General features: G+C 39.2%; 1 protein-coding gene across 1 annotated transcript in view; it reads left to right on the top strand.

Moving 5' to 3' along the window:
- Positions 1–26,902, top strand: part of ADAMTSL1 (ADAMTS like 1) — a 433,243-nt gene that overhangs the window by 61,522 nt on the left and 344,819 nt on the right. Inside the window, exon 4 of the mRNA XM_065878827.1 lies at positions 9,626–9,862. Within this exon, the coding sequence (XP_065734899.1) occupies positions 9,839–9,862 (24 nt within the window). The 5' untranslated portion in view covers positions 9,626–9,838. The remainder of the gene's footprint in view (positions 1–9,625; positions 9,863–26,902) is intronic.

Genomic DNA, 26,902 nt, shown 5'->3' with positions numbered 1-26,902 from the left:
CCTCCAAAAAAGAGCATTGATTAGATACAGTGCCAGGAAAACAGACAGCTGTCAGGATTCAGTGACAGCCGAAAAGAAGTTAAGCTTGCAGGCAACACTAGGCAGTTTGTTATAGACAGGGATGGAGAAGAGAAGAGAATACTATGGTCTTCTCTGAATTGTCTAACATGGTACAGGTTTCTCCCCTATCTGAAAGTAGAGAATGCCTATGAAACCTTTTCTAAGTTGAAATGGCATAAAACAAAGAAGCAATTACCTTAGGATGCATCTTGCTAACAGGTGCACAGAATAAATGGAGTTAAAGCACGGGTGCTCATAGACACCGTTCAAATGTAGGCTTGATGCTGAGATGCAAAGTGTAGTTCCTGGGGAAGGAGCTTGGTGGCGCCACTTTCCCTGCTTGGGGTGGGCGTCTAGGCCTGCTGCAAAATAAACACTGAACACCATTTTGCTTTTCACCTCTTTTTGTAGAAGCAAAAATCCTCTTCGGATTTCTTTTGCTTGGCAAAAGCAGGTACTAATGTAAGGTCTTTCGTAAAAGCAAAATGGCGTAAAGCGAACTTTGGAAAAGCAGGGGATTCCTGTATTTATCTTTGAATTGCTCTGGGTGGTATCTTTTTCCAGTTTTCTTTAAGCAGCTGGCGTAAGCGCCGGAAGACAGCTTCAGCCTCCGTATTTGCTCCTTTGTCATATATCAAGCTTTACTACCTTTCCCACTTATAAATAGAAACATAATGAATTTGTTACCCAGCAGGCCCCAGCAGTAGTAACAGCTTAAGTATTTACATGCTAAAATATTTCCCTTATATGAGTCCTTCCTCTAACCTGACTGTCCACCGCAAATATTTTGGTAAATACAGTCTGAAAACAAACAAAAAAACCCTGTAGACTTGAATGCTTTTAAAATGAAATTGTATGCCATGTTCCAGAAAGGATTACAAATTACCACTTCGAATATGTTAATTTGGGGAGAGAGAGAACATTGATTTTAGACAATAATAAAAAACAGTAAAAAGTCAGAAATGCTGATTTAAGAAAAGATACTGCTAAATTGGAGCTAATTCAGAGAAAGGGACTAAAAACAATAAAAGCCCTCAGGGAATGAATATTTTCAAAATGGAGAGAATTTTAAGAGTCTAATATGACAAACAACAACCAGGCCTACAAATCCCTCAAGGGAATTGGATTCCAAAAGTCTGCATTGTTCAAAGGAGAAAAAAGAAACACACTGAAATAAAAGCTACCCAAACGGGGGAGGAAAAAAACGAACTTTTAAAATGAAATGTTTTAAATGTTTTTACTTAGATCAGCTGTCAAATGCCTGGAGACATTAAAAACTAGCCAAGCAGAGCACTTGTTTTCAGATAACAAGCTCTAATCAAGTAAGTAGGGTGGGGTTAATGATTTATTGTGTGATATATTTTGAGTCTCTTATGTCTGGACCTGGATAAACACATTTGGACTGGTTTAGAGCTCTTTAATATACCTGTAACCAGCATTCACTTAGTGGGCCCAGAGTAGGGCACACCCAAAGCTTGAATAAACTTAAGAGTTCCATATTATTTTACAGGACCACAAATCTGTAAAGATGTTATTTTATAGGGCCCGACCCTGATCCATAGTAAGGCGTTAAAATGGTTAATGATTCATTTTCATAGGCACTTACTTTCCAGAAGTATTGATGGTTTGGAAGGAAAATAAAGAAAATCTGTAAATCTTTTATACCAGGAAGAAAAAGGAACAAAACAAAGGACTCTTAAATATGTCTTATATATTATACATGAAAATATAGTGTCCCAAGAAAGTCTGTTAGTATTTTCAAATAGGAGGAAGAATGAGACAAGAGTGACCTTTACCTGCGGTGACACCACCTTCTTCCAAAATCGACCCCATTTTCTGTTCTTTGCACTGATAGCGATGTGTTTGAGATTTAAATATTATGTTCTTGAAATATAATAGAACTGTCTCCATATAGACTCTAGACAGGGCAGGGACTATGTTTAATTTCATTTTTTATAGCAGCTAGCAGTCTTGCACAAATAAATGCTTTTGATGATGTTGATGTTAGTATAAGCAGGTGGCCAAAATTCGGGTATAAAGCTTGATACCTTAACATTAGTGCTTTATAGTGCATGCATATAACAGTGAATGTTATATAAAATTTACAACTGTCTATTTATGGAATAATTATTTCAGCACATTTTATGTTTTTTAATATTGCCCTATTAAATTTGTTTACATGCTGGAAGAACCATCAATCTGCCTATTCAGAAAGTAGGCAAGGATCCCTACTCAGTTTCCCTAGTATCTGAAATAAAAAGTATTCTTGTCAATCTGTATTTCAAAAAAAGAAGAAAAAATAGATATTTCATCAAGATTTTCTAAGATTCCTTGATTAGGAAACTATCAAGATTTAGATTCCCTGCAAGATTTTAAGAATAGGAGTTTCTACAATGAAAGACATGACTTCTGTTTTATGTATTTGATGTGTTAGTCATTCATTCTCAAAAAAATTTCTTTTGCGTACTGGTATGTAATAGCTTGCGAGCCAAACAGTCAAAGATCCCCATCCTCCTGGAGCTTATACTTTAGTGGAAGGACACAGACAAAAAATAAGCATAATAAATAAGTAAATTATGCGGTGTACTTGAAGGTCATTAAGTGTGAAGGAAAAAAGGAAAACTTGAGAAGATAAAAAGGAATCAGTAGTGGGAATTGCAATTTTGCATAGAAAAGTCAAGGTAGGTCTCATTGGGAAGGTGATATTTGAGCAAGACTTGATAGAGGTTGAGGTTAATTAGCCGCCTGAAATCCGGGCAAAGAGAATTCTAGGCAGAAGGGATGGATAACGCATGTGTCCTAAAGTAAGTGTATTCCTGGAGTGTTCAAGGTGTAGTGGGAATCCAGTGTGGCTGGAGCCAAGGGCATAAGGAAGACAGAAGGAGGTGATGGGGCCACATCTTGACCTCTGTCTGTGATGAGGGTTTTGGCTTTTAATCTGAGTGAAGTGAGGAGCCACGGCAGAGTTGTAGCTGAAATGTGACACAATCTGCTTTCTGCTTTAATAAGGTCATTCTGGCTGCTCTGACAGAAGTCTCTTGGAAAGCAAAGGTAGAAGAAGGAAGATCAGTTAGGAGACTATTGTAATAATGCAGGCAAGACATGATGGTGGCTTGGCCGAGTTTGTGGTCAGATTCTGTATAATTTTATGTATAGAACCAGCATTTCCTGATGGATTGGATGTGAAAGTCAAGGATCATTCCAAGGCAGTGGTTCTCAAAGTGTGGTCACCAAACCAGCAATAGCAGCATCACTGGGGAACCTGTTAAAAATGCAAATTCCTTTACCCCCCCGCCTCCTAATCTACTGAATCAGAAACTCTGGAGTAGAGGTCCCCAAACTTTTTGGCACCAGGGACCAGTTCCGTGGAAGACAATTTTTCCGTGGGGGTTGGGGGGCAGAGGGATATGGTTCAGGCTGTAATGCGAGTGATGGGGAATGGCAGATGAAGCTTCGCCCACTCACCCACTACTCACCTCCTGCTGTGCGGCACGTTTCCCCTGCTCTGGAGGATGGGGCCCTAATAATCTGGTATTTTGATCAAGCCCTCCGGGTAATTCTGATGCACACTCAAGTATAAGAACCGCTGCTTTAAGATTTGGGGCCTGAAAAGGATGGAATTGGCATTGACTGGGATGGTAAAGGCTTCAGAGGAAACAAATTCTGGGGGGGGAAAGAGGGGATTGGGAATTCAAGTTTGGACATGATGAGTTTGTGATATCTTAGACATCCAGATGGTGAGGAAGCAGTTGTATATATGAGACTGGAGTTCAGGAGAAGGGAGTCTGAGTTGGAAATAGAAATTGAAACATTAATTATGTTTCTGAGAACAAAATATCGTATTAGATTGGATTGCATCAGTGGATAATTACTGTTTAGTAGTCTCAGCTCAACTTCAAATAAAAGAGGCAGAAAGCCAAGTAGTAAAGACAAAATATATAAAAGGTGTCTACTTATGTGCTGAGATTTGAGAACTTGAGGGTGCATTTTCTTCAGAGCTTCCATCTACTTATTCTGCAGAAATCTTTTATGGTAATCTTTTTCCATTTTACCATCAGACCATTGAGGGTTCCTAATATTCTGAGGGTAAAACTTAGCACTAATAAAATTTTCTAAAGTCATCAAGTAGCTGATAAATTTCCATATATGTTTTCATCATGGAGTCGCAATCTCAAATTTCTGGAGGATAGACTAGACACCTTATTAAGCAATTATAGTTTTGTTTTCTTGCACAGTAATTTTTATGGAGGGTGAGTGATTTAGGACAGGATGGAGGGGAGACACGGAATTTGGAGGAACAGTTACGAGATAGGGAAATGCAGTGAGAAGGATAGATTTCTTCAGTTACTGCAGTCCAAGTGGTCACCTAAATACAATTTCCAGTATTTTCTTGATACTATCAGGTATTAATATTGACTTTATAAATAAGACCAAAGAATCAGAATATGGCATCTCTACCATGGCACTCATATAATAATTTCATTGAAACGGCAAAATTAGGAGAAAAGGCCAACCACCGAATACTTAAGGATAGAGGTAGAGCAGAAGGGTATCCCTCAGGAAGGAAAATGTCATCTTGAAAAAGAGAAAAAGTTACGTTTCTCCTGACCCTGAATCTGTATTTTTTCAGAACCATTTTAAAAGCCTTTCTGATGCTACCACCCTTAGCTGCTGAGATTATAATCTTCTACGTTTCACCCAGTGAGTAAACTCTGGGAAGCTTGACCCTCTTTTGTCCCACAATGTAATCTGATCCACCTGTCATCATCAGGGGACATCTGGGATCCATCTTATCTTTCCCACTGGCTCGTTAATTAACCAGAAAATGTTTTGAATTGGATTCATTTATGGCAGAACTCCACGGACTTTACGAATTATAATGGGAGTACATTAAAGGTCAGCTTTTATTTTTGTGCTTTTAAAGAAGAAAACTCTGACACGGTTAGGATTGAGTGCTTTAAAATTGGAGAGAAAAAGTATTATACTGTATTAAATGGCTAAATGCAGTAATTCATGGGATCATCTGACTATGTTAAATAAAATATTTTTTTTTCAGAGTGAGGAAGCCCTAGCTCAGTAGCCTGACACAGAGTTGTCAATCCTCAGGCATTACAGTTAGTTGGAAATAGACAGAAGGCCAAGAAATGCATTCCTTTGCTCTCTCTTGCTCTGTTTCTACTGGACAGTGTTTCTGGCTGAAAGCTGGGGGTCTTTAGTCCAGAGCATCTTTCCCACACCATTATTTTTTGCCAGGTTCTTGGTGGGGGATGTGTCTAGTTCAGATAGCTATGAGAATTTTCAGCAATTTCATTTGTCTTCATCATTAGTACCTATGAGATATTTCAAAAATGATGCCCAGGATAGGATGTTAAATATTTTTCAAAGCAGTTAGGTTTATCAGTTTCTAAATCTAACTTTTTAGGAGGATCAAGAACTGTAGTGGTTTCATGCATCAAATTATAATTCAAAACTAAAAACTTTGTACATAATGAATCTGTATACAAGTAAGAGTCATTGTAATTATTTTTCTGATACTTGTGGGACAAGAAACTATGATGACTTTGCTTGAGTTTCCACTCCTGCAGCTGGGTGATTCCAGATGCATCAGGAGTTCAGTGAGTGTCTTGAACTATGCTTGAGATGTTTTGGGTTCAACAAAAGAAGCGTTTGCCAAATCCTTCTTCCCTTAATTTTTAAACATGTGTATTTCAAGGGAAATTTGATTCATATGTTTCTGATTCATTTACACCTAAATCATGAAAATGTTATTTTGTAAGAGCGATTTGATGTCCAAGAAGCTTTCTGAACCTGTTTTATAAGCCTTCTTAAGTCATTTTTCTTAAAACAGGAAGTTGCATTTTGCCAAGTACAAATAAACTCAAACATTAAGAAGGTTCAAGTTCAGTTTCCAACTCTGAACTCCAGGTTTTAAGTGCATTCTCAATGTAGCAAAATATATATTCCCACCCCTGCAGAAGTAGGGGCGGGAGGAAAGACCATAGTGATAAAAGTGAGTAAAGGTGTTCGCAAGCATTATTATTCTCAGAGACATTTCTCCGGTTGTGAAAGTTTATAAAAACCTATAGCAGGTGTTCTCAGGGCTAGTAGATATAGGTGAATGGCAAACAGGAACATCTGTCTGCCTGTTGATTCTCTGTGATGTGTTTAGATATGTCTACTTTTTTGTCACTGAAAAGAAACCCAAAAAGTCTTAATAGTTTAGCTTCACTTTTTAGTAATTTTACTTTTGACTGACTTTCAGTCTTATTTATTTTAGTAAAGGTGGGAAGACTCAACACATTTTGTTGAACAGCGGGGACTCATAAGAGATTCTGTAGGAGTTTTATGTCTGTACTAAGATGATGTAACATCAATTTTAAAATGTAATTGACACTCCTTTCTTGCAATTGGATAAATACAGAAAAGTATTTCAGGTTCATACTCAGAGGTCTCTTAATTATATATTACCCTTCTTACTTAATGCAGAGGTGATTCAACCTGACCCTGAAATTCCCTTATAGCTGATTCACTTTTATTTATAGAAAAAGAAGGTAAAAGTAATTGAGGGAAGTTTGGGACCATTCTAAACAGTCTGCTCAGTATTCTGCTTTATTGAGTCCACTTCAGTATTTCTTCTGTACTACTGAGTAATCAGCTGACTCTTGGAATGCCAGGTATTATGCAACTGAAAATACTTTATTTAAAAATTATTAATTAAACTATCAGTTCAACTGTGGAAGCCCCCATGCAGCGGCCACCAGGGAAACATGTTAATCATATAAAGCTGGTTTTATTAAACTTGCTAAACAAGGGGAAGAAGCACCGTGACAGCCTGTAGTTTCTCAGATGGGGGGATTTAGGGAAGAAGACTTGCAGAGTTTGGGGCTGTAGTTAATCACAGGGTTATTTCGGGACAGAAGCTAGTAAATGAGGTCTAGTTGGAGAGTGGTAGGATTTGTAAACTGCGCAAGTTGTGGTCTTGCCTTTGGAACATAAGTTCATGAATAATTAACATTAAGTTTGTTTGTGTTCTTATCTTGGAACACATCATCTGAAAGGAGATGGGGTTAAACATCTGAGTTTAGATAGTTTGTGTTGCATCATACAATTTACCTGTTTTGTGATTTATAGCATAGGTTTGCAGATTGTGAGTTTTATTTTATTTCTTATAACAAACAACTAACTATCACAACAAAGTGGAACACACACTTATTGACTGGTTTAATGATCTTTAAATTTTTTTCAGACAGTATTCAAAATCACTGAAGCCTTGTTGGGTACCCATGTATACTTTATTTATTTAAAGAATAAATAAAATTTATTCTTTTCCTTTAGTATTACATTTTATTCACTCTGAGAACATATATGATACTAACAATAAAATGCCTTTCAGAATTTATATTGTTTTTTGTTTTTGTTTTTTGCGGTATGCGGGCCTCTCACTGTTGTGGCCTCTCCCGTTGCGGAGCACAGCCTGCGGACCCTCAGGCTCAGCAGCCATAGGCTCACGGGCCCAGCCGCTTTGCGGCATGTGGGATCCTCCCGGACCGGGGCACGAACCCGCGTCCCCTGCACCGGCAGATGAACTCTCAACCACTGTGCCACCAGGGAAGCCCGAGAATTTATATTGTATTTTGAGCTAGTTTAACTTCAACTGAAATAAGTAATTGTTTACACCCATTTTGCCTAGGAAGAATTAATGCTTTCTGAAATATTAAAGGCTTGTTATATGCTACTTAATAGTAACACTGAAATTTGAGGAAAGAGTCAGGATTTCATCTTATAAAATAGCATAATGTTATTCTCTCAATGTTTATTTAAATGTAAATAGATTTTCAGAAGAAGAAACATTGTAAAAGAGAACTCTTAAAAGTGATAATGTAGTAATCAGGAACTGCTAAAAGGCTACATGAAAATGCATTATTTAAGATTAAAAATTTTAATGAAAGTCTTCCCTGTCATTAATACCCATCCTTGTAGATGGATATTCTACAATCTTCCGTAATAAATCCTAATCTGAATGCATGTACAATAAAATAGACCTACTTATCAAACAGCTTCTCCGAGGGAGAGGTGATATTTGTCTTTTTTAAATTAAATCATAATTGTTTTCACTACAGTTTATCATTTATTAGATAATAGCCATGGTTAGTTATGGTTTTACATTTTAAAATTCCATTTATAAAATATACATGTAGGGCTTCCCTGGTGGTGCAGTGGTTCAGAGTCCGCCTGCCGATGCAGGGGACACGGGTTCATGCCCCAGTCTGGGAAGATCCCACATGCCGCGGAGCGGCTGGGCCTGTGAGCCATGGCCACTGAGCCTGCGCGTCCGGAGCCTGTGCTCCGCAATGGGAGAGGCCACGGCAGCGAGAGGCCCGCGTACAGCAATGTGTATATATATATATATATATATATATATATATATATATATATACACACACACACACACGTAAAACATTCTTGTTTTCTGCTGGTCTCATACAGTGTGATTTCAAATTCAAATTCAGAGACTTTCCTAATTCTCCAGCAACACTTTCTCTTCAGTGGCTTCATTAAATAATCACAATAATAGCTACCATGTACTGTCTTCCTTGTGCCAGTACATGGCCAACAAAAGCTCATGAGATTCTGACTATGACCTTGAGAGCTGAGTATTATCATTGCCTCTGTTCTAAACACAAGGAAACCTAGGCCCATAGAGACCCACCATATTGCATCCAACTCCCATCTGAGGAGGGAGTCCAAGACATTCAGCCATGCTGCCTGAAGCCAAAGAAATTCAGGTGTAAGTGCTGTTTTCTCTATTTTGGTCTCCCTGTTTAATTCTGGATACTGTGTAACCTAAGTATACTGCTTTAGAAAAAAACTCACAAACAACCCCACAAAAAAATTTTGAACAAAATCATCATAACTTCTTGCTCCTAGTTGCTAAAATAACATTTTGTCATAGCTTTTGGTATCAGAACTGAAAATGACAGTGATACTTTTAACTAACCCTGTGACTATACTCAGTTCTACTTAAATTACAAGGAAACAAAAATATTACGATGTGGAGGAACTCCATGGACAAATAAACATCTTTGAGAAAATATATTTCAAGATGGTTACTTTCCCAACTAGTATCATAGCTTTTGGTATCAGAACTGAAAATGACAGTGATACTTTTAACTAACCCTGTGACTATACTCAGTTCTACTTAAATTACAAGGAAACAAAAATATTACGATGTGGAGGAACTCCATGGACAAATAAACATCTTTGAGAAAATATATTTCAAGGTGGTTACTTTCCCAACTAGTATCCATCAGATCTATTTCAAGTTGGTTTCTTTCCCATTTCACTTCTATCAGAAAATATATTTCAAGGTGATGGCTTTTCTCAAATCTCTACCTTCTGAGGGCCAAATAATCATATAACCTTTCAGATGCTATGGGAGGGTCCATCTGTAACGACAGAACATTTGCTTTGTTTCCTAAGACCTGGAGCACATAGCTGCTCTAGTTTTCTGTTTGAGGCTGTTCTCCTAACCTGTGCTTCTCCCTTCCCTCTTTTTCTTCTCCAGGACTGCCCACCAGAAGCAGGTGATTTCCGAGCGCAGCAGTGCTCAGCTCATAATGATGTCAAGCACCATGGCCAGTTTTATGAATGGCTTCCTGTGTCTAACGACCCCGACAACCCATGTTCCCTCAAGTGCCAGGCCAAAGGAACAGCCCTAGTTGTTGAACTTGCACCTAAAGTTTTAGATGGGACTCGCTGCTACACAGAATCTTTGGATATGTGCATCAGTGGTTTGTGCCAAGTAAGTGCTGGCTTCTTTTCATTCTATTTTTCCAGAGGGTTTTGTGTCAGTAGCTGTTGTGTAGTCCTGCTATCTGAATCAGTGTTACTTTTTCTGGAGTTTACAAATGACCTATTTGAAAATTGAGGTTCAGCTTCAGTTAAAGCTACAAGAGCTGTATTATGTGTTAAGGAAAAGTGGACTAGAGTTTCTTCTTCCTTTGAGTCTCACTTCAATATAGAAGAACCAAAATTCTTCAACATTGTGTATCACTTTTGTACTAGGCTCTGAAATTACCTCTACCTTGGTTGTCCCTGAAATAATGTGGGATGTGTGTGTGTGTTTATCTGTATTCAGAGGCATCAACTTTCATTTACTTAGAGCTTCATCATCGCTCAGGTGAGACTGGCTCTAAAATCTCCACATACACTGTACGAGAACTTGTTGCTTCTCTATCTACAGTTATGCTGAAAATTTAGACTAATTGTAGGAAAAGCCATGGCAATGTCAACTAGGTCGAATTCAGCCAGATAAATCTTTAACAGGGAGAGCAAAGAGATTTGATTTCTGGTATCAATTTTTCAATGTCTACTTTAGGTGGGGAGTTAGTAAGGTGAGGGAGAGTTCATATGTTTGCCATCTTGAGTTCAAAGTCTAGACTTTGGATTAGGATGACCTGCCTAGTTTTTGGAGCAAGCAGTTGCTACAGTTTCCTGTGTGCTATACGTGACGATTATACTTTTAAATTTCACGTAGTAGACAATTTGAGAATCTTTGCCTCTCCCAAGAAGACGTTGGTTGAAATTTTTCTCTCTTCAGAATTTCTGATATCACAACTAGCCATATAAGAATAAACCTAAAATGTCTTTCAGTAGTTTGTTGTTTCAAATTCACATGTCTATTTGAAAGCTAAATCTGTTTTCAGATGTAAAAGGAATAGCTGTAGTGTGAACTACAAGAGGTATGAGACGTCCTACAAGGTTCTGTGTAGATGAGAGAGAGACAGACATACTAAACCTTCATGAGGTCTAGAGTCATGAGACAGATAAGTTGTGACAAGTCCAAGCACTTCTTGGCTAGGAGGATGGAGTGATGTTTACATATCAGTAACTATTTTACTATTTTAAAGCTAGGAAAGGCCTAAGAGGTGATCTAATCAACATCCTAAAAAGCAGTATATTTGAACCGTTTGTGATACTTGGTATTTGCTTCCTTCTCTAGAACTCTCAGTGGTGTTGAGATGTAATTATGGAATCTACAAAAGCTATGGGAATGACAGAGAATTATAAAGCAAATATATACAAAAAGGGACTATGTTGTAGGGAATGGCAAATAAACACAATAATAATTTCTTATGTATGTGTAGTGTTTGAACAAAGAAAGACAGGGGCTTCCCTGGTGGCGCAGTGGTTGAGCGTCCGCCTGCCGATGCAGGGGACACAGGTTCGTGCCCCGGTCCGGGAAGGTCCCACATGCCGCGGAGCGGCTGGGCCCGTGAGCCATGGCCGCTGAGCCTGCGCGTCCGGAACCTGTGCTCCGCCATGGGAGAGGCCACAACAGTGAGAGGCCCGCGTACCGCAAAAAAAAAAAAAAAAAAAAAAAAAAGATTTCCATTTTGTAAATGAGAAAAAACGAGGGACCAGAAAAGTTGTGTGATTTTCTGAAAGTTATATGGTTGGTCATGGAAGAAATGGGATTAAATTTCAGGTTCCCTGATATCTAGTCCAGAGTCGTGGGTACTATATTATACTGATGAATGAACCAAAATAAACAAGATTGACCTGCAAACTAGGTTTCATTTGTTTCTGCTGCATGGGAATTCAATGTGGCCTCTTTTTTTCCTAAACTAACCCCGCCAAATGGCTTCATGTACCTTGACGACTGAAGCAAGAATAATCATGCCTCCTCAACTTAGATTCTTATAAGTGTGACCTGTTAGATTTGGGGACAAATGTAAATTAGAGGATATCTGAATAGAGTGGTGACGTACACAGAAATTGTAATTAGTTATTATTCTTTTCTTCATTTATTTGTCTCGTTAGAGGCAATAGTAAGGTAAAGGCATGGAAGAGTTCAGATTGCATTTAGATTCTAACAAGTAGTTTGGCCAGAGAGCAGGATGCCCCCCAGGTACTCAGTAAGGAGAGAGAGAGATATTTTGGGAGAAAACCGTGGTGTCTTGAAATGGCAGACAAGACCGTGATCAGCAGTGCGTGGCCAAGAAAGAGTTTTAGTGGAGAATAGACATAACCCTAGCTCTGCTTTAGAAAGATGAATATAGCTGCAGTTACAGGATGCTTGAAGTGGAGTGAGGACCACTTTCAGGACCCTGGAGGCAAAGAGACCAGCTGAAAAGGAGGCTCTTAGAGCAGCCAAAGTGAGGAGAAGCATGAACCTTGGGCCAGGCCAGTGACAGCGGGAACAGAAAGGAAACAATGTCTAAAACCAAGAAGGAGTTTTCATTTTGACTATAACCAGAGCAGGGGAATAGTTGTTAAAAAAAAAAAAAAAAAATCAAATCACTCATGCTCAGGGAATCAAAAACTACCACTTAATACGAATTTGTAAGTGATATCATTTTTAGATTCTTGCTACCATTACCGTAATGGCCTTTTTTTATGATTAAAAACGACTTGACTTTTAAAAAGGAGGGAAGGAGCAGAAAGAGAGCAATGTGAGAAAGACAGCAAGGTGAGAGAGGAATATGATAGAAGTTTTCCCAAATGGATAACAATCCTGAAGATTTACTTGGCTTTGCCAATAATACGTTTGACATGATCAAAACAATTAAAAAATTTTTCTTATCCACAAAAAGATGATAGCGGAATAACGATGGAATACTTAAATGCAGTATATACTTTTTCAGAAGAACAAGAGTGAGGTTAGTCAACAAAAGAAAAGCACTCACTGCTACCCTGAAAGAGTGGACATACGTGAATTCCATCCTACTTAGAAAAAAGTTCCTTTATTTAGGTTGCATCTGTATATCGGTGATAGCATTTGTGGTCTTTGGTAAGAAACATTAAGAAGTCATATGTTCATAATCTTAAAAACACTGTCAAAAATCTTAACGCTAGCTTAAATGTACAGTTTTTATAAAGAGCTTCTCCTGGCTTCCTGAAAAAAGTCATCTCCTCTGCCCCATTTTCCCTTCTCTTCCATTTCTACCCCATTTTGGGGGAATTCTCAGCTCTTTTACTGGCTTCATTGTTGTCTTATTATCACATTTGTTGGTAAGCTGCTTCAAATAATTTTGATGATAGACAGATATAAATTATAAACTGTAGAGATGCAAATGTCTAGCTTTGGACATAGTCTTACCTTGATAGGACATGGCGGCATAACTAAGAGATTTGTCATTTTTAAATACCAGTTATTTCAGTTATGCCTGTTTAATACTCAACTAAAATCCACTTCCTCAAAGCCATCTGAGGCTTTAACGCTTAAATAAAATTATGGAGACTTTGACTTCTAGTGTCAAAAAGGTACCTTAGTGATTTACAACTATAACTATTTCACAGGGGAGGGAACTGGAACCTGCTGACAGTTCCAAAAGTCGTAAATGTGGGGGTTATCTATAGTGAATTTGCTTCAGGAAAATTCTAGGATCATTGCTGCTTATAAGAGATACCTTATTCAGTAATATTAGGCGTCGTATTAGACACTATATTCACTGTAACAGTAGTAGTAATAATAATAATAAAATATCCTCCATTTTTTAGTAACTACCATATCTAGGCACTTTACGTATATTTCTAAAAATATTTACAACTCTGCATATTAGGTGTCATTATCCTCATGTCACAGATGAAGGCCTGAGGCTCAGGTATATTATAGGACTCGCTCACAAGTACCCAGCTCTGACTCCAAAGCCCCTATTCTTCCTGGTGAGGCTGGCCGGACAGAGGCAGTGTGATGTTGAGTACTGGTCCCCAAACTTGACTGCCCTCCAGAATCCCTTGGAGAGCTCTTAAAAGATAGGACTCTTAGGCCCATCCTCCAGAAATTCAGGTTTATCCATTTGATGTTTTTCAGACACTCTCCCTATGACCCTAGTGTTTGGCCAGATTTATGAACCACTCGCCAATTAGAAAGCAGGTAGCATTTAAAGTCACAAGATACAGATTACAATCTGGATTTTCTTTGATGACCTGTGTAATCTTGATCATTGCTTACCCTTCCTAAATTCTATTTTCACTCTGCAAACTAAGATTATCTCGCAGACTTCAGAGCACCAAGTGAGATCATTCATGTGAAATGCTTAATAAACTGTCAAGTGCTGTGGAAAAGTAGAGTACCCTGAACATTTTGAATTGCAAAATATATTAATGTAGTGGTTCCCTGTGTGGAACTTCATAACCCTGTAACAATTCGAAAAAGTTTATAGAATGAGATGAAGTAACCTACTTCTTATTCTGCTAAGAACATTCAAAAAGAAAAGGAGACCTCCTGTCATGTACTTTCATCATCGTTTCATAAATGAAGTTTTAATAACAAGAAAGCTGATTTCAGAATGAAGGACAAACCTTTAAATTGAATATTGTTTGCCTTATGAGAAAGTTACTACCCTGTACTTATTTTTCATTCTTTCTCCAGAGCACAGAAATTGTTACTAAGAGTGAAAGCACTACCTTTGAGATCATCTTGTCCAGCCCTGAGAAATATTGCTGTGCTAGGTTATGCAATTTTCCCAGGATCTTCCAGCTAGTTAATGGCAGACTAGAGGTCAGAGAATGTCACTGTTTATCAGCATTTTTTAACTATGCCCCCTGTGTTATTTCTTCAGCCTCTCCCACGGGCCAAAACCTTGTCCAGCTTTAATTCTGTCATTTACACATGGAGACAGTAGGTTTAGTGAATGTCTTTTCAAACCACATCCTCCCCTTGACATCCCCACTAGAATCTGAGCATTGTCCCCAAGAGGTAGCTGTGTTGATGTGTCTCCCCACCTTACATCTCAGACTGAGAGACACTGGGATTTTTCTTTGCTCTAGATCATTCTAGATGAAGTTGGGGATAAAGCAGAGCCAGGAAGGCAATTTGTCATCCATGAAGAGTTAAGAGCGAATGCTCTGGAGTCATAATGCCTGCGTTTGAATCTAAGCTCCACCACTCATTAATGTCTGACTTTGAGCAAGTTCTTGAGGCTCAGTTTCCCTATCTGCAAAATGAGGATAATATCTGGAACTAACTGATAGGATTGCCGTGAGGGTTAAGTGATCAACTGCATTGAAGTGCTTACTGTGAGCTTGATCAGTACTAGCTTGTGGTAGGAGTAGTACTGAGATTATTTCTTTGACTTTTCCCTCTTTATGGCCTTTTCTGAACACATGGTTTAAAGTGGTTATACATGCTAAAGGGGATCCTGACTTCCCAGCGAATGAACAGACCTTCTGTTAATTTCCTATTGCACCGTTCTTTGCTAATAACTCCATGCTGCACCGTTATCAACTCCTGATCCAGGGCAGTGAATTGCGTCCTGTACAGAGTTAATGAGCCATTGCAAATAGGATCAGCTCTATTAGTGCCGCTGTTATTCATTTATTTTCATTATCCAAATTACCCCATTTATATTTGTTGTAAAGCACAAAGCCTGTTTCTGTTTTAAATATAAAAAAAGAGTAGCATAAATTTACAGATAGAACATGTGCTGCTGTTAAAAATAATTTTGAGGTTATTTTGAAGTCAAATACAGAAAAGTGTGTTTTATTTTCATAATTAATGAAATTCATCGGTTGTTACCTAACACACATACATCAAAAGACAAAGTGCAATTATAAGCCAGCTCTTTTTTAATGAATCTGCATATCTATATTACTGCACAGTGCTGTGTCAGAAAACAAGGCGTTTCGAAAATGAAAAGGTGAATTCCTTTCCAGTAATGCCTTATATAATGTTGCTGTAAAATGAATAATACAATAAAGAAATAAGCAATAAATTGGATCATGGAGTTTTGAGATTTATACTGTGGTGACACTAAAATGAACCACAGCTCTAACAAAGAAGTTCTTTACGTTTTTAATAATTCCTATGGTGAGTAGTTTGAAATGAATTGAATGGAATGCTTATTTCTCCATCTCTGTCTGTGACCTAAGTCACTACTATCAAATGTCTACCAGGTATTCTAAAGGTGGTGATGTCAGAAACATGGACTTGGCGGGTTTTCCCTCTGTGTTTTGTAATCTAATTTCACATGGAAGCGTGGCGTTGCTTCAGAGATTTAATGCATCATCTTTCTTTTTCTCCCCTTTGCGTGACACAGTAAAGATGAAATGAGCTGCTTTACTGCCTACTAGTTGAATTTTAACAAATTACTTAGTTTCTGAACATTGTTTATCTGTTCTCCCGATAATCTGGTGGGTACTGAGCTTACAGAGTTAAATATCATCCCTCAGGAATAGTACCTTTGTAGGGCTATTGTGAAAAATTCAGTTTGTTCGTTTGTTTAATAAATATTTGCTTAAGAATTAGCAGTGTGCTAGATCCTGGAAATACATGAATGGACAGGAAAAAAACACAGTCCCTGCCCTCCCTGAACTGGCACTCTAAGGGGAGATGAGCCAAGTGTAAAGGAAAGTATACTATTACCCCTATACTGTATTCACCTAACTGTGAACAGGAGTTTACAGTGAAAACAAGAGTTTCCTTTCTAAAATACAGATGTGACTTTATTTCTTATCTGCTTGAATCATTTCAATTGCATTCTATCACCATCAGGATAAAGAAAGCCCAAATTTCTTTACATGGTAGCTTTCTTTACTGGGTGGCTTGAAACAAGAGCAAGTTATTCTCCCACAATTCTAGAGACTAAAAGTCCAAAATCAATGTATCATCAGAGTGATGCTTCCTCTGAGGCTCTGAGTATAATCTCTCTTTGCCTCTTCATAACTTCTAGTGGTGGCTGTCAATCTATGCCTACATGTTCACGTGGCCTCCTCCCCTCTGGGTCTGTGTATGTCTCTGTCTTTACATGGCATTTTTCTCCCGACGTCCCTGTTTTCTCTTCTTATAAGGACACCAGTGATATTGGCTTCTGGCCAGTTCTAATTGAGTATGACCTCATCTTTTGGTTTTTTTTATTTATTTATTTTTGGCTGCATTGGGTCTTCATTGCTACACACAGGCTTTCTTTAGTTGCGTCGAGCAGGAGCTACTCTTTGTCGTAGTGTGTGGGCTTCTCATTGTGGTGGCTTCTCTTGTTGCAGAGCACAGGCTCTAGGAGCACAGACTTCAGTAGTTGTGGCACGCGGGCTCAGTAGTTGTGGCTCTAGAGCACAGGCTCAGTAGTTGTGGTGCATGGGCTTAGCTGCTCCATGGCATGTGGGATCTTCCAGAACCAGGGCTCGAATCTGCCTGCCAGTGCTCGTGTCCCCTGCATTTGGCAAGCAGATTCTTAACCACTGCGCCACCAGGGAAGCCCGAGTATGACCTCATCTAAACTTGATTATATCTACAAAGATCTATTTCCAAATAAGATCACACTCACAGGCACTGGGGGTTATAACTTCAACATATCTTTTTTGGGGGACACACTGCAACCCACAACAGCACACATCCCAGTTTATTTGTACATAGTACATATTCATATATGCGTATACATACATACATACATGTCCATATATACATATAATTTTGAATAGTTTGTAGGAGCCAGAGTGGGAGAAATTTAGACTGTCATAAGTAGAAGGAATATTTGACCAAACATGGAATCAAGAAATGCTCAGAGGAAGAAATAGCTGGAAAGACCTAACTAGTGCCTAGAGTTGAAGAAGGAGAGTGAAGAAATAAAGGGCTAGAGAGGATGTCAGGACCTGTGTCATGAGGAGCTACATAAGCTATATTAAGAAGCTTGGGGTTTGTAATATTGAGAGACAAAGAGTGCCAGTGAAGTAATTCAAGCAGATGCCAGATAAAGTGAGACATGTATTTTAGGAAGAGTGCTCTATCTGCATTGAGGGCAATGGATTAGAAAGGACCCAAAATTGGTAGTGGGAATAAAACGGGCGATTTCAGAACAAATCAGGAGATAGAGTCCCTGGATTTGGCGACTGGTGAAATATAATAGGAGAGAAAAATTGAGAGTTGAAGACAATGCTCTGGTTTCTAGTTTGAGCAAAGCACGTTGCTGCTGTTCACTGGGGTGTAGAACATAAGAGAAGGGCCAGGCATTGGTTTGGGGCAGTACGAGGGATGAGGGGATACTATATGTATAGCACACTGTCTGCCATGTGATTGTCACTCAGTGAATTCACATCCTTTCTTCCTCCCTCTTACGTCTTCTTAAGTGAATGGTGTGATTCCATCAAGTTGGTATGGTCACTGTCCTGTTTATGTATGATTAAAAATTTATCAGGTTAACCTTTTCTGTGATCACATGCTAGTTAGTTAACAAGTCAACTTAAGCATTTGTCACTTTTAGGAAAAACTGAAGTCAAATGACTGTAGTTCCTTAAGGTATCCTCTTTATTTAAATAGCTAAGAGATGGAGAAAGTGACACTCCGGAGGGATTCATTCATCTCAAACTATCTCCTTCCTGCCACCCCAGTTGGGTCCTTTATTTATTCATGTATCATCTCTACTCATGGAAAGAATTTCTTTGCCATATGAGAAGTTTTTTCATCTTGATATTCAATTTGTGGGACAGAAACCCTTCTTTTGAAAAATTTTATAATAACTTTATTTTTTTGTGCTCTTTTGTTGTTTTTTAAATAAGCACTTTTACAGTTTTATTGTTTAACATACATCACACGCACAAACACACAGATACATAAACGCTTCTTTCTACAGCTTTCACAGAAAAACTTTTTGAAAGTTATATCTATTTAACTTTTCCTTTGAAATTCAGTGTGCACTGGGAAAGACGAAATCATGGATTTTGTTTTCCCAAAGAGATTCAGTGAAGTAAATGAAGGCAGTGTGAATCTAATTTAGAAAAAACTTTCAAATGTTATTATTTTTTGTGCTGTATAGTTTGCAGAGTGCACCACGCATATCACCGTGTGCTTCTTGTACCAATTTTGGGGAATATCTTTATTATTTCCATCTTATAAATGAGGAGATTTAGGCTTATAGAAGGTCATACAACTAGAAAAAGGCAAAGCTACAATTCAAGTCCTATTATTTCTATTTTATGTCACCTTTCCTCTGAGAAGATATTTTAATAACGAAGCAGAGTACCAGTAAACGCACACCTTTGTTAATAGGGGTATGAGTATGTGTAGCTGAGTCAGGGAACTCTGGCCTCGGAATTCTGTGTTCTGTTAAATGAAAGTTCCACCAAGATCTGGCAGCTTTCTTGATTCATCCTATGATGCTTTGTCTCATGAATGAGTCTTTGGGACACTTGTTTGTAGAAATAATGAATATGCTAAATTTTACCAAATCATCTTTAATATTGTTTCAGCACTGTTAGTAACTAAAAAGTTTGGATTTCCCCAAATGACCCTCACTTCTTATGCTAACTTCAAGTTCAGGGCTCCTCAAGACTACTCTCAGGTTTGATAATTCACTAGGACACAGAGAACTCACTGAAAGCTGAGTTGTACTGTTGTACTCAGTTACAGTTTATTACAGCAAAAGGAGACTGATTAAAATCAGCCAAGGAAAGAGGTGCATACAGCACGGCTCAGAAGAGTTCAAGTGCAGACCTTCCAATTGTCCTCTCCTGGAAGAGTGGTATGGATAGCACCTACTTCTCCCAGCAATAGTGTGTGACAATATGTACGGACTACTGCCAACCCGGAAAACTCACCCAAGCCTTGGTATCCACAGTTTTTATTGAGGCTCCATCACATAGACTTGATTGAGCACCCGCATGGCTGACCTTCGTCTCTAGCCCCTCCAGAGGTTGAGCTGATACCATGAGGCCCAAAGCCCTCATCGTAAATCACATTGTTAACCTGGACTCTCTGGCGTGGCCCAAGGCCCCAGACAAGCAAAGATACTCTTACTGGTCAGTGACAAGAGTTTAGAAATTGCCTCCCAGGAACCAAGGGCAAAGGCCAGACCTCTCCTTGAGCAAAGTATATCCCTTACCACACAGTACCTTTTTGAAGCTATTTATTCATTCAGTTAATATTTAATGCTTACTATTGGGCATTAGGCTATCCCCTGGGGTATGTAGCAGTGAATAGGACTCAAGCCCTCCCCTCAAGGAGTCCATAGCCTCAGTCTTAGTAGCTAAAGAAAAAATAGTGCCCAATTTTTCCCTCATTTACTGTCTCTAACTTTGGAGAATCACCTTATTACCTACGAGAAGGTTCCATGAGAGTTAGGACAACGTTCACACCAACTAGCCGTTCTTTTTGTGTGGGTCTGACTCTTGACCCTCACTGCAGAACGGTGCAGCTGCTTCGGAAGACAGCCTGGCAGTTCCTCAAAATGTTAAACATAGAGTTACTGTGTGAACCAGCAATCCCACTCCTAGGTATATACCTAAGAGAAATGAAAGCTTCTGTCCACCAAAAGAACCATACTCAGATGTTTATAGCAGCAGTATTCATAATAGCCAAAAAACAGAAACAACCCACATGTGGATCAACTAACGAATGGATAAATGAAATGTGGTCTAATCATACTACGGAATATTATTCCACAATAAAAACGAATGAAATACTGATACATGCTATAACGTAAGTGAACCTGCAAAACATTATGCTAAGTGAGATGAGCCAGTCACGAAAGGTTACATATTCTATAATTCCGTTTATAGGAAATGTCCGGGATAGGCAAATCTGTAGAAACAAAAAGTGAATTAGTGGTCGCCTAGAGCTGGGGCTTGGAGTAGAATGGGGTGGGAGGGTGACTGCTGACGGGCCTGGGGTTTCTACTGGGAGTGATGAAAACATGCTAAACAGATTTTGGTGATGTTTTCACAATTCTGTGAACATATTAAAACCATTGAATTCTATACTTCGAACGGGTGAATTTTAGGGTATGTGAGTTATCTCTCAAAAAAAAGGGTGCTTTTAAAATGTAGTATAGATTCAAAAGTCTGTACACTAAATCTAAAGGTTGTGTTAGCTGTGAGTGACCTGATCTCACTCTTTGACACAGTTAATATGACTAAGTGGGTGTCCCCTTCATTTATTATGGTTGCAAGAAGTCATTTAGAGCCGTAAGTATTTCTACACATTAAAAGTGATTTGGAAACCAACACATCGTTAATATGTTACAGTGAATGGATAGTGATATCAGGCCGGAAGTTGAACATCTTTCAACTTTGGGGGGTGCACGGAATAAGTTTGGATTGAGAAGATCTTTAGTAAATTCTCAATAAAGCATTATGCATTTAGCTACACTATAGATTAACTCTGGTACTTCATTCATTGAGTGACTTCAGAGAAGACAGTTTTGAAACTGAAAAGGGAATTTGACATCTTGCGGTTGAATCATTCCATTTTACGTTTGAGATCCAGATAAGTTCAGTTTTTGAAATAGTACTGCCGTGTGGTCTGGAGTTAGGCTCTCTGGGGATATGAAAGCACATGTCATCATCCCCGTCTTCAAGAAGCTCCCAGTCTGTGGGTGACGTGGTATAAACCCAAATAACGATAATCAGCAGCAGCGTGAGATGGAAGGAGGAGCTTCAGTTTGGGACTGGGGCAGATCCAAGTTTGAAGTCTGACTTCCAAATTTCCTTTCTGTGTGATCATGGGCTAATTCAATAGGTTAATTAAGCTTCATTTCTCATCAAAAATAGAGGTAACGATACCTAATATTAGTAATAATAATGAGCTAATTTTTATTGAGTGCTGGCACTCTGCCATACACTGTGCTGTGTTAGCATCTAACATGTTATCCTCTTTAATCCTCAGCACGTGGTTATGTTTTAACCATTTTTTTTTTTTTTTTTTTTTTGCGATACGCGGGCCTCTCACTGCTGTGGCCTCTCCCGTTGCGGAGCACAGGCTCCGGACGTGCAGGCTCAGCGGTCATGGCTCACGGGCCCAGACGCTCCGCGGCATGTGGGATCTTCCCGGACCGGGGCACGAACCCGTGTCCCTTGCATCGGCAGGCGGACTCTCAACCACTGCGCCACCAGGGAAGCCCTAACCATTTTTATAGTGGAGGGAAATGATGCTTAGAGAGATTAAGTACTGTTGATTCATTCATTCAGTAAATATTTATCGAGCATTTACTAATGCTAGGCATTATGCTAAACACTAGGGATGCAGCTGGCCGTCCAGGATGCAATGGGATCGGGTAGGAGGAGCGTTTAGGAGGAGCACTTTAATTCAGTTCTGGGCAGGTAGGAAGGTTTTGTGTCTCAGGTCACCCTCCACCCTCACATTCACAGTCCTTCAGTGAGACTCCACAGAGGAACTGATATTCCTTTCTATCTCTTGCACCCGTTTTTCATCTTGTTTCCTTTGTCTTATATTTATTTTCCTAATCAACTAGCCCATTAGATTGAGACCTCCTTACTGGCAGAGACTGTATTGTACTTACTCATCTTTAGTTTCTTTATATTGAGTTACTCAACTTAAGACTCTTGCATTGGGCTTCCCTGATGGCGCAGTGGTTGGGAGTCCGCCTGACGATGAGGGGGATGCGGGTTCGTGACCCGGTCCGGGAGGGTCCCGTGTGCCGCGGGGCGGCTGGGCCCGTGGGCCGTGGCCGCTGGGCCTGCACGTCCGGAGCCTGTGCTCCACGGCGGGAGAGGCCGCGGCGGTGGGAGGCCCGTGTACCGCAAAAAAAAAAAAAGACTCTTGCATGGAATGATCAACGAATCAATAAATCTCTCTGTTGACTATTTTTGTCTTTTGATAAACGCATCGTCTCTAAATCATGTAAATTTTTCATCCTAAATGCCTTTTTTAATCTTTTAATTTATTTGGGCCTCGTTCTCATTTCCTTCAGGCTGTGAAACAAAGTCCATTTATGTCTTTCACCTTTTTTGTTTTATGATACTAGGCTAGAAGTAATTTAGAATCTGAGGCCTCCTGCAATCTCCTCTTTATTTACCATAGCTTAGGAGATGGCTCAGATCAACCCAGAACTTTCTCCATCAAGATAACTCTTGGTTTGCTTAGTATATCAACCAGATTCTCTGGATGAGCTCTCACTGCTGAAGCCATTAGATCCTTCCTGGGATTAAACTCACAAAATGCTAAGTTTCCAAAGGCCATAAATATCAGTCAGGATTCCAGTGTGACGTAGTTTCTTTCCCAAGTGTATATTCGAAAATGGCTCTGGAGATGGTTTGCTTCTGCAGGATATTCCATGGGTAAATTAGATGATCTTTAGATATAATTTTAATTACTCCAGCTCTCCCCGTAATTAATATGGTTATCAATTTTGGGGCCATAAAATGCTGGTCTTCCCCAAAACTTGAAATGCAAGGTTTAAGTATATCAGAAATTTGAAAGATTTGAAACTTTGCCTTAAGTTTAAAAGAAATGTTTTAAATTTCTTTAAAAGTAGAATTGAGGAAGCCTTTTTGAAATTGGGTATCTTAAGACACTTCATATAATTATTTTTAATGTTAAAAATTAAATCCAAATATGAAAGGCAATTAGTAAGTAATTATCCTTTGGCTGATTGGCATATTTGAAGGCAATATCAAGTTAGGTAAAGGGATATTTTTTTTTTTATGTTGTAGCTACTTTAATTGTCAAAAGCCTTAATAAAAACAATTTAAAGCATCAGGTACCTTCCAGATTTTGAGTCATGAACATAACTTTACCCAAATTTTATCACACTCATGGTTGCCAGAGACTCTCTCGGAACATTCCTAGGAAGGGCCGCTTGCCAGCATAAGGAAAATCCACCCAAGCACCTAAAATTAGTGTAATAACCACCCCCCCCCCATCCTTTCTATTGCCTCTTCAGTTGGACTGCCCCTGAGGAATTCAAATCAAGAAGGAACAAAGTGTTATTGCCGTGGGCTAACTACCTGTGATCCAAGAGAACACTTAAGAATCTGCGAAGTCTAGAGAGAAAGGCAAGAAATTATATGTGTGGTTAATAGCACACAGAGGCCAAGACAAATTCAGAGGCCTCAGGAGATACGTTGAATCTCTTTGCAAAGCTAATCATGAGACAATGGCTTTGAAAAGGACCTTGGAGATCACCAACTGAGTCTCCTCATTGTAATTCTGAAGACACAAAACGTTGGAGCACATAGCATGTGACTTACCCACGGTTTCCCAATTAGCAAGTAACACAGCCAAGAAGACTCAAACCTAAGTCTTCCAGCTCCAAATCCAGTGCTCTTTAATTTGTATTACGTGAAAACGCTTTTCATATGTGTATTTTTCAAGAACCTTTAGAGTTTAAAGTATTTTCTTTTGATTTGGATTATTTATTCATTTTGTTAGTCTTTTTCACCATTACTAAGTACATTTCACTCCCGCAGCTAAATTTCCCTCCTATATGGCCAAATTGTCACAGGACGTTCTATTCACTTAAAAATAGTTGTGCTATAAAAGAAAATGCAAGTGGAAAACTTTGCCAGCAATAAACATTCTAAAAAAACTTAATGTGCACCACGTTCATTCCTGCAGAAATGCCAACTGCAACCCCACAGCACCTGCAAGCTGTAGCAACCACTCAGTGGCCAGGAGCTGGTGGCTGGCTAGTCCCATGAGCACTTCAGTTTACAGTTGAACTTGCATACCAGTTTAGATTCTTTGCCAGCCGAATTATGGGTGATTTGAAAAAAAACAAACATATTTCAGAGGAAGGGGAGCGGGGTAGGGAAGCTTGGGAGAAAGTGGCCAGTGTCACATTAAAATGAAAGAACGTAGCCAGTGTTTTGTTTTCCCAAGTTCTCAACTCTTCTTGACCGCTGTCCTCCCTGTGTCCTCTGGGATTCCCCTGGTGGGGGAGGAATTCCTCCCATTGGGTGACTCTCAGCTTCTACGGCAGAAACCTCAGTATCACTGTTGATTGGCAGGAAGATGGTTAATTTCTTGATTCATCCATCCAGGCAACAGCCATTTATTGAGCTACACAATATAATGTCTGTGCAGCCATTTCCGCTCTTGATTTTATGTGACCTGAGCTAGAGATAAAAGGTTTTTTCTTTTTCTTCTTTTGAATAGGAATAGCAAGGATACCCTTTGCTTGGGTAAAGGATATAATTTGGTTAGTTAGGGCAAAGACACACTCAGTGGTGAAGCAGGTGCAGCTCTCCTGGCACCTGACTTTCCCATCCCCAAGGTGGGCCCAGGGACAGGCATACATGGCAAGTGCTGAGGGGATGAAGGCTTAGAAGGGGCAAGGTCCCACCAGGCCAGAGGAGCTGAGTCTCTTCATCCACGTGTTTTTTTTTTTCAGTCCAGAGAAATATTTTTACAGTTGTTTGAAACGCGTTGTCTTAGGCAGTGTATATGTAGAATGGTTTCATCAAGGCTATGTCGGTCCAGCCTATTTCCAAGTATTCGCCAAGTTTCTCCTTATAATTTGGCGTATAGTTTTCTTCATTTTCTCCCCAGATGGTTTTCATGGCTCTAAAGCAGATGTTGGAAATGAGTAACCAAATATATCCCACTGACAACTTTTGTTTGGTACACATAGTGTGGTTTTGTGGAAATTTGAATTGGTTGCCAGGATTTAAATACACTACCTCCCTCCAATAAAAATCCCAATTCACAGCATAGCCTTTAAAAAAATCGGACGTGCTACATTTGGTCTGTGCTCCAGCATGGCAACCATCTGACAGAGCTGAATAGTTGCTGAGACCTCCAGATGGTGCCAACACTTTCACGCCTCCTTTGTTACCCACCTAGCCTGGACCTTGTAGCTGTTTGCATTCCTGACCCTTCCCCAAAGTATGCGTAGGCTAGATATTTCTCAAAGGAAAGAGAGAGTCAAAATCATCATCACAATTATGATAAGAATAATAAAATAATCCACCTCATATATTGAGCACTAATCATGCCAGACGCTATGCCAGGCACTTGGCATACCATTTAAACTTCACAGGAACACTTTCTATCGCCCAAAAGTTTAATTTGCTGGTCCAAGGTCTTACAGCTTGTGAGTTGCTTAGCTGGGATTTGAACTTAGTCTGTTGGACTCTAAAGCCCCGTGCTTTTCATTTTATCATACTCCCTCTCAGAATCACTCCTCCCTCCCAAATAACCCTTGCTGAATCTCAGGCTTATAAGAATCTCTAACTGGATGCTAAGAATTGGGTATTCTATCGGCCACTGGTTTTCTAGTTTCTTTCAGGAAGAAGAAAAAGGAAACTTGGTGAGGTTTCTTCTGCTCACATCTTATCCTCCAGCTAAGGGACAGCTCTAGGTATTAATGCACACAGCCATTCTCCTGGGTAAAAGGAACTCTTGTGATAATGTATTCTAAGTCAATTTGAAGCCACATGAAAGGCTTTTTAAAAACACATTTGAATATCAGGTAAGGAGCAACTGCTCAAATTTTTAAAAATCTTAAGATGTGTAAATACAAAATCGTAACCTGTGCAGGTAGTTCTTTTTAAAGGAAAATAATTAAACGTCTTATTCGTGGAATGAAATATCTTACTTATGTTACCTTCCTTTCCCTTCATTCCAGGCATATACTGTCTTTAAAGTTTACTGCTCTTCAAATCCAGAATATTATAGATTTTCTATTGCTTTCTTTGTCATTATTCTCCTTCACTTCGATTTTTTTCTTCTATATTTCTCAAAACCTTAAAATAATTCTTTTGGTTTCACCTTCTCCCTTTAAAAACACTGAAAATATATACATCTTACAATCAGCCCCAGGGTGGGAAAATAAATGCCCCTCCTGGCAAAATACATATGCTCGATGTTAAGATTCTTTTGGTTACAAGCAATAGAAATGTACTGTATTCAACCTACGTTCAAAAGCGAGGATTATTGAAAGGATAGGGATCAGTGACAGCAACATCAACTGTTTGTTAGGAAAAACACTTATTGGTGACTAGAAGCATAGAGCAAGCTGGAGGGCCAGGCTTTGGGAAGCACAGGAACCCTGCCTGGCAGGTTTGAGTCCTCAGCCACACATGTGTGTATATCTGGCAAAAGGTAACTTAGCTGCAACCATGTCCTGTCTCTTTCTGTCTCCAGTCAGTTTTCAAATTCCCAGGGGAG

The sequence above is a fragment of the Phocoena phocoena genome, chromosome 6 (assembly GCF_963924675.1).
Source record: "Phocoena phocoena chromosome 6, mPhoPho1.1, whole genome shotgun sequence".
Lineage (NCBI taxonomy): Eukaryota > Metazoa > Chordata > Mammalia > Artiodactyla > Phocoenidae > Phocoena > Phocoena phocoena.
The sequence above is the reverse complement of the archived record's forward strand: the minus strand, read 5'-3'. Positions and strand labels throughout refer to the sequence as shown.